At 49.5% G+C, this 8053-nt stretch overlaps 1 protein-coding gene across 1 annotated transcript; it reads right to left on the bottom strand.

Moving 5' to 3' along the window:
- Window positions 1-8018, bottom strand: LOC136188279 (low-density lipoprotein receptor-related protein 4-like). Its single transcript, XM_065976017.1, has 30 exons — window positions 7878-8018; window positions 7701-7811; window positions 7447-7563; window positions 7054-7170; window positions 6880-6999; window positions 6710-6829; window positions 6541-6660; window positions 6108-6215; window positions 5911-6048; window positions 5717-5851; window positions 5545-5667; window positions 5106-5496; window positions 4631-5022; window positions 4440-4580; window positions 4191-4385; window positions 3634-4145; window positions 3478-3565; window positions 3250-3393; window positions 3056-3193; window positions 2349-3002; window positions 2161-2289; window positions 1887-2095; window positions 1646-1830; window positions 1192-1586; window positions 995-1138; window positions 700-807; window positions 539-644; window positions 419-479; window positions 343-366; window positions 1-281 (listed from the first exon to the last, which is right to left on the bottom strand). The coding sequence occupies exons 1-30, from the start codon at window positions 7933-7935 to the stop codon at window positions 153-155; spliced, it is 5412 nt and encodes a 1803-aa protein (XP_065832089.1). The 5' UTR covers window positions 7936-8018; the 3' UTR covers window positions 1-152.
- Window positions 8019-8053: the final 35 nt, after the last annotated feature.

Here is an 8053-nt window from a genome sequence, read left to right as displayed (position 1 = left end):
ATATAATATCTAAGGCAAAATTATTGAGGATAGACGTTTGATTTGCTAAAGTGTTCTAATCTGGAGCACGATTGATTGATTGATTTGCTAAAGTATTCTGATCTGGAGCACGATTGATTGAGCCTTATGAGTTAATAAGGTTGAGCAGCGAGCTACACTTCTGTTTCCGACGGATGAGGAGGCTTTGTGTAGTGAGCTGACGAAGCAGTCACTTTGACGTCAGAGGGCGGGTATGGATTTGCCGAGCACGAGTGACTGGCTTTGCCTTCAGGCTCCCGGACCTGCAAGAAAAACGTGTATAGAAAAAAATAGTGTTCACCGCGTCTAAAAATCAATACTTACCGGCTCACTGTTCCTCACTTTCGTCTACATACAAAACACGCATTGTCACCAGACAAATCGCTAATGCAAATCTTACCGTGCGGACAACAGCAGGATTCAAAAAGCCTTCATCAACAGTGTCAGTGTACAGTCGTCTTCTGCAGTACGAGAAATAAGGGACTCAGTCAGGCTGACCACAAAAACGGTGACGTCTAACCTGTGATAATAACGCCAAAACAAACGTAGAAAAACGACGAGGATGATCAATATCAGCCCGAGAACGCAGCCGGCCACAGCGACCGCAATAACATAAGCGGACGAGTCTACGCAGAAAAAAAGATGAAATCATACAACGCTTCTGCTTTAGTGGGAGAAAACCTGAGGGTTGGGTAGCCATCTCTGATGTCACTGGTGTCGTATCGCCTCCACTCGTTCCTGTGGCACCTTCCGTACTTACAGCATTTGTAGGTATATCAGAAGGTGGAACTAAAAGAAAATGTGACTCCGTACATGTATGTTGCTCAGTATAGCTATAAAAAATCCTACGCAAGTGTTCAGAGAACCTGTCTACATAGAACCAGAAAACGCGCCCCTTGCAAGGAAGAGAAACGGGATAATTTCCCAGGTCTCATTGTACTAACCTCGTAGCTATCAAATTCTCACTACACTTTACCTTTGGAGCATCGTCTTCCGTCAGAAACGTCCGGGCAGCCGCACAATACGCGAAACGGACCGACGCCCAAGCCGCTCTTCACCTCCGGTTTGTAGAAGCAGAGATGCGTACAGCCGCCGTTTTTCACCGCACAAAGATTCGTTCCTTTACAAAAAAATCATTTTGATTAGAAAAACTAATATTTTCATTATCTTTACCCTTCTGCCTATCGCTCGAAACGGCCACGACGTCCATCAACCTTTGCAAATCGCCGAGAATAACTTCCACCGGCGTCGACCCGTTTTTCGTCGCCTTTGAAATAGTTTTCGTGTGCCAGTCGGTCCAGTAGAGATAGTCGCCTTTGAGAGTCAATCCGAAGATGTGAGGCGGCGTCGGCGTGAACTGAAGCTCCGTTCGACGGTTTCCGAGCAAATCGCAGCGTTCGATTTTGTTCGTACGAGCGTCGGCCCAGTAGATGAGGTCAGCGTCGTAGTCGACAGTCAATCCGTTTGGCCAGCCCAAGTCCGTGTTGACGATTTCAAGTCGAAACGTGCCGTCCAAAGCAGCGACTTCAATCTTCGGATTGTCGCCCCAGTCGGACCAAACCATGAAACTAGAAAAAAAGATTTCATAATTGACACTAATCCTATGCTATACATCAATGACGATTACCCTTTTACTGGATGAACAGAAATCGCACGCGGTTCGTCTAAGTCGGTCGATACTAAGACCTTTCTAGCTTTGCCACTGATGCGAGCCACTTCGATCGAATTTCTCCCGGTATCGGTCCAGTAAAGATTGCCCGCTATCCAATCCACAGCAACGCCGTCCGGCGTTACGACGTTATCGCTAATAACCTACGCACAAGAGTTCAAAGCGATTGTTGAAAATTCGTTCTTTTCTCTCGACCGACCGTCGTGATCTTCGTCCCGTCGAACGTCGAGCTCATTATGACGTCGGAAGTGACGTCGGTCCAAAACATCAAATTGCTCGCGTATAGATAATCGGTTGCTATGGCGTTTTGTTGATTTTTCACGACGACGACGTCCGTGTTGTCGATGGTGTCGAGAGAAATGCGACTCACCGCGGTTCTCGAGCAGAAAAGCAGGAAATCGTTGGGAGCTAAGAACACGCCTTCGTATCCCCAGTACGTCTACTACAAGCCACGCTTCTGGGCCTACGCTTACTTGAAGAGCATATCCCGTTTCCGTTGGGGACGATTCCCGTGCTGCACACGCAATTGGCAATTGCTCCGCTACTCGCGTGTCTGGGAAGACACAAGTGGGAGCAAGACATTGAATCGCACGGACTCCGAACTAGAAAAAAATGACTCTCAATAAATATTATCTATTCTACACGCCGCGTATTTTTCTACCTCGTGGAAGGCTCCTATTCACCGCATGAATGTCCATCAGCCCGGGCAGATTTCTCCGAAGAATCTCCCCGCCGCTCCCGTCCGCCTTACTCGCCGCCTGCACGACCCAATCTTGCCAATCCGTCCAATACATCTTCCCCCCAAAGAGCGTCAATCCGTACGGATGCGGAACCTTCGTGACGAGAGCTCGTCGCCCGTTTCCATCAAAATCGCACGTCTCGATCTTCTCCGTGCGCGCGTCCGCCCAATAGAGCCGCTTCGCCGTCGAATCGACGGCCAAGCCGTTCGGCCAGCCCAACTGACTTCGCACGAGCGTCGTGCGAGACGCCAAGTCGCCGTCCATCGAAGCGCGCTCGATTTTCGGTGTCTTACCCCAGTCCGTCCAGAACATGTACCCCGTGAGAAGATCAAGCGCGATCGCGCGCGGACTATCGAGATCTTTCCAGAAGAGAATGCGACGATGTTTGCCATCGAGAGAGGCGACTTCGATGCGATTCTTTCCCGTGTCCGTCCAGTAGAGGAGGCGCGACGACGAGTCGATGGCGAAGCCGTCAGGCATGTCGAGTCCTGTGTTGATGATTTCGCGCTGGTTTGAGCCGTTGAAAAAGGCGGCGGAGATCGTGCCTTGATTGACGTCCGTCCAGTAGACTGTGCCTAGATTATTCGTCGATGATTTGAATTAGAATGTTTATTTATTTCGTTATTACCTGTCACTGTGTCTACGTCCAGAGCGACGGCGCTCTTGAGACCGTCCAATGGGACGATGACGTCGGCGTAGTACGGCACGTCGAACGAGATTCGGCGAATCGAATCGCCCATAGCAAAAACCAAAAATGCCGTCATATCTAAAAATAAATTTTTAAAAAAATACAATATTACTTCTTGTGGCCCCCGCGATCACCTTGATTGCACTGAGTAGTTGAAGACTTCGCCATCGTTATCCCAGTTGGACACAAACAGGCGCGCTTCGAAGCCGGCTGCCCGACGCAGATGTGACTACAGCCCCCGTTACGTATCGCACACGGAGTATTCGTCCTAGCCTTGGCTAAAAGAAACGGCAAAGAAAAGACGACAGTAGAGCAATGAACAGACGGGAGGGTCTATACTAAGGCGGCGAGACTCTGTGTACCGATTCTCATTGCAGCCCTGTCGTAGAAATGAATATCCATCAGATTTTCCAAATCGCCGACAACGGTCCCCCGATTTGACCCGTCCGTCTTAATAAATAAAAAATTCACAATAATTTTAATTAATTAAATCGAAGAAGCCCCTTCTACAGGCCCACCTGAGCTCTCTCAACGGATTTCTTCTGCCAATCCGTCCAATAGAGCGTATTCCCCGACAGCGTAATACCGAACGGATGAGGCAAATCGAAACTGATCAAAATCGTCCGACTTCTCCCATTGGTTCGCGCTTTCTCAATCACTTTTCGTCCGGCGTCGACCCAGAAGAGAAACCGAACGCCGTTCTCGTCGCCAATCGTGACGCCGTTCGGCCACGTCAGATTCGAATTGACGACGACGGACGCGCGAGTGCCGTCGAGATAGGCCTTCGATATGAGCGCGACCGTTCCCCAGTCCGTCCAATAGAAATAGCCGTTCGACGGATCGACGACGATGTCGCGCGGACGTTCCATGCCGCTCCAGATGACGACGCTTCGTTGGCTCCCGTCGAAGTTGCTCACTTCGATTTTATCCGTTCCGGCGTCTGTCCAGTAGACTTTCTCGTTGATCCAATCGACGGCCAAGCCGGTGGGAATCTCGAGGTTATTCGACGCAATCACTTTTTGTTCCTTACCTGGAGAGAAAAAATAGATAAATAATGGACTATGTTTTCGTTTACTGTTCATTTTGAATTTGCTGATGGAATCGAGAATGACGTCACTCCAGAAGACCTGATTCTGATTGATATCGAAATCAAGCGCTATTGCGCTTCGTAGACCGTTCAGCGGCAGAATGACGTTCGAATGGATGGCCGTGTCAAAGGATATGACGCGAATGTCCGTCCGACGAGCGAACATGAGAAACTTGTTGTGCTCTAGGAGAAAGAGATTCATCGCGGTCAAAAGTACGCGTATCATACATAGCTCACCGTGAAAGCATTCTTTCTTGTCCGACTTTATAAGAAATCCCGTGCGACAAGCGCACGAATGCGTGACGTCGCCGCTCCCGTCGTAATTGGCGCGCGCCAAGCACAAGTCACTGCACCCATTATCGAGACAGCGACTCGGACCTAAATTCAAAAAAACCGTGACGCAAGCGGGAAGGGAGAAGGAGGCTCACATTTGGCTTGTCGGAGCGGATGAACGACGCGAACGTCCATAGGAAAATAGAGATTGTCTTGAACGATGTGCGGATTCTCGCCCCACAGACTCGACTTGTGTATCGCCTTCGTTTGCAAATCGGTCCAATAGACGGCGTCCTCGAAGAGACTCAGCGCGAACGGATGCGTTATGCCCAAAGCGATGACGACGCGCCGATCCGTGCCGTCCATGCGAATCGTTTCAATGCGATGGAACTTGATGTCGATCCAGTAGAGACGACGTTTGACGTAGTCGACGGTGAGACCGTTTGGCCAAAAAATGGTCTGATTGACGAGGGGCTGCTGCGCTTGGCCGTCCATCGACGCGCGATTGATTCGGGGATGGGAACCCCAGTCCGTCCAATAGAGCCAGCTGAAAAAGAGACATACATATAAGACAATGAGATGGACTAAAGAGTAGGAATGCATATATAGATAACTATTCGTTATCCTTACCCTTCGCATGGATCGAGAACGATTGCTCTTGGCTTATCGATTTTTTCCCAAATGAGAACCGATCGCGTGTCGCCGTCCAAGTCGGACACTTCGATCTGTCGACTACCGGAATCCGTCCAATAGAGCCGATCGTGTATCCAATCGACGGCCAAGCCGCCGGGAATGACGAGATTGGACGCGACGATTTCGCGCGCGTCGCTCCCGTTCATTCGCGCGCGCATAATCTTATCCGTCGTGACGTCGGTCCAGAAGATGTAGTCGCGTTCCAAGTGAAAATCGACGGCTATCGCGTTGGACAGATGACCGACGACGCTCGTGAAATCGCTTCGATCCGGCTTAATTTGACGAATATCGATGCGATTTGCAAAGAGAATTTCAGTTGACGATCGATCTAAAAGCAAACGTATTATTTATTTATTTATTTATTTATTATTATTACCTTGGGCGACGCAACTTTTTGACCCGTCTTTTACGTATCCGCTGGCGCAGGAGCATCGATAACTGCCCTGCGTGTTCTCGCAGTACTGAACGCAAACGGACGGATCGGCGCACTCATCGATGTCTATACATAAATAATTAAATATTATTGTGCTTCTTTATCTCTTGATTGCCTGTGCAGCTTTTCTGATCGGCTCCCAGTTGATAGCCGTCGTGGCACGAGCAGTAGAAGCTGTGCTTCGTGTTGTGGCACTTCTGCGCGCAGCCTCCGTTGTTCTGCCGGCACTCGTTAACGCGAACAGTAGGACCTATAATATAAAGGAGAAAAAACTCAATATATGCCTATACGAATTTATTAATTGCGTACATATTCTCGCCGGTTCCTCGTCGCTTCCGTCCGCGCAATCCCTTCGGAGATCGCACACCGACTTTTGCGCTATGCACTGCCCATCGCCACACGTGAACTCGTTCTGAGGGCAGGGCGGAACTGTCGGAGTAGGCGTAGCTAAAAAAGCGCCTGTTTCTCTTCATCATCTCGTTAGGGGTCTCTAATAAGTCGCTTACGACAATTGCTTTCGTCCGAGCCGTCGCCGCACTCGTCCGTCCCATCGCATCTTTTGCTCATCGGAATGCAACGATAATTGGCGCAGTGAAACTCGCCGGGAAGACAGGCTAATTTTTTAAAAAAAGGCGAATTAAAAACCGGCAAATATTGGGAGTCTCCCCATTTTAGAGTTTTCTATACGGAAAATTAAGTCTCCTCCTTCTAAGTGAAGTTCCTAGAAGATTGCACTAATTAGGCTAGCTAAGAGTCCTAGACTCATTCCCCAAGCGAAGCACCGCAATGTAATCATCCCGATCAATCAAACCAAAAATTTTCCTTAGGCTATAAATTAGAGTTTTCAGTGAATAGCCTTTGTCTATAAGTTTGACAAGTCCCATAAAAATTTTTTTTGGGGAGAGGTGGAGAGGAGATTTCTACTAATTCCCCACGTACTGCAGTTCTCTTCGTCGGAATTCAATTCGCAGTCGTAATCGCTGTCGCAACGCCACAAGGAAGGAATGCACAAGCCGCTGCGGCATTTCAACTCGTCTGCGGCGCAATTGCCGGGCGCACCTAATCGACGCGTGAGATGGGGGTACCATTGGTACTACTCTATTCTTACGGCACGACGATTCGTCTGACCAATCGCCGCAGTCGTTGTCGCGATCGCACACGTAGCTTGCCGGAATGCAGCGCTTTGATGCGCAGAGAAACTGATTCGCGGAGCAATTCGTTGTGGGAGCTGTGAGAAAACGACCTCCTCTCTGCGATTACCCTCCCTCTAATACTTACGGCAATCTTTTTCGTCCGCTCCATTACCGCAATCGGATTCGCCATCGCATTTCCAACTTTGCGCGATGCACTCGGACGTTCCGACGCATTGGAATTCGACCGCCGAACAGGTGACGCCCGCTAGGAGACGAAGAAACGACTCTTTCCTTTATGCCGTATGGCATCGTAACTTACTGCAATTTCTCTCGTCCGACGAATCGCTGCAGTCGTTATGGCCGTCGCACTGCCAGCTCGCTCGAATGCACTTACCCTGGTCGCACTTGAACTCGGAAGACGTGCAATTTTTAAGCGCTACAAGAAAAAAATAATACATTACTGCGTGCTCTAAGTCTTGTATTTTAGGCATTGCACGATCGACCTATATAAGGGCAAAATATTTATGCAGGAGATTCAGTGCATCGTCAATAAGCTATAGGTTATCATACGAGAGTGACTCTTCAAAAAAAGGATACTGTATAACGAAAAACGCACGTGCCATCAGAGATATAAAGTTACTCTGGTGGCCCGCTTTTTTTACTTTACGTTTCCGAAACAAAAAGCCGGAGATATCAAATCTCTAAAACTTACGACAATTCGATTCGTCGCTGCCGTCGCCGCAATCGTTGTCCTGATCGCACCTCCACGTCGGACGTATGCAGTGACCGTTCGCGCACCGAAATTCGCCCGCGCTACAATTCCGGCTCGCTGGGGGATTCCCCGGAAGCAAAAGAAGAAAGTACATGTAGGCGTGGGAGCGAGAAAGGGGGGCCCCGAGCGGAAAAACTACCACACTACAGCGCTGTGTGCAGCGCAGAGGAGGAAAAACGCGTTCTCTCGCTAACCGGGACAGCCGAATTCGTCCTCGCCGTCGCGACAATCCCAATCGCCGTCGCACTGCCACTCTTTCGGAATGCAGAGCCCGTTGTCGCACTCGAAATCGATCGATGGGCAGGCTACGACAAGAAACAAAACAAAGGGGAGCTCACGGCGACGAAGAACGCTCGAGTGACGTCGCCTACCGTGCGCAAATCGAACGAAAACGACGATGAGGAAGACGATAGAGAGATTTCGACCCATTAGAAAGAAGAAACGACGACGACCGAATGTGCTAGACGCTTTCTATTGTCGTAGCCAGAGCGTATATGCAGCTTTGGTCGTAGCCAGACGTCAACTGGTGGCAGTGGGCGTAGACCTG

Source organism: Oscarella lobularis, chromosome 6, assembly GCF_947507565.1.
Source record: "Oscarella lobularis chromosome 6, ooOscLobu1.1, whole genome shotgun sequence".
NCBI classification, from domain to species: Eukaryota; Metazoa; Porifera; class Homoscleromorpha; order Homosclerophorida; family Oscarellidae; genus Oscarella; species Oscarella lobularis.
The sequence above is the reverse complement of the archived record's forward strand: the minus strand, read 5'-3'. Positions and strand labels throughout refer to the sequence as shown.

Bases quoted from the DNA above. Each gene is read 5' to 3' on its own strand.
- LOC136188279 (XM_065976017.1), bottom strand. From the start codon at position 7,935: ATGGGTCGAAATCTCTCTATCGTCTTCCTCATCGTCGTTTTCGTTCGA. The intron at 1,831-1,886 runs GTCGGTCGAGAG...TCTTGTGCGTAG, and splicing joins ACGGGACGAAGATCACGACG to GTTATTAGCGATAACGTCGT. The intron at 480-538 runs GTTAGACGTCAC...CTCGTACTGCAG, and splicing joins TTTTGGCGTTATTATCACAG to AAGACGACTGTACACTGACA.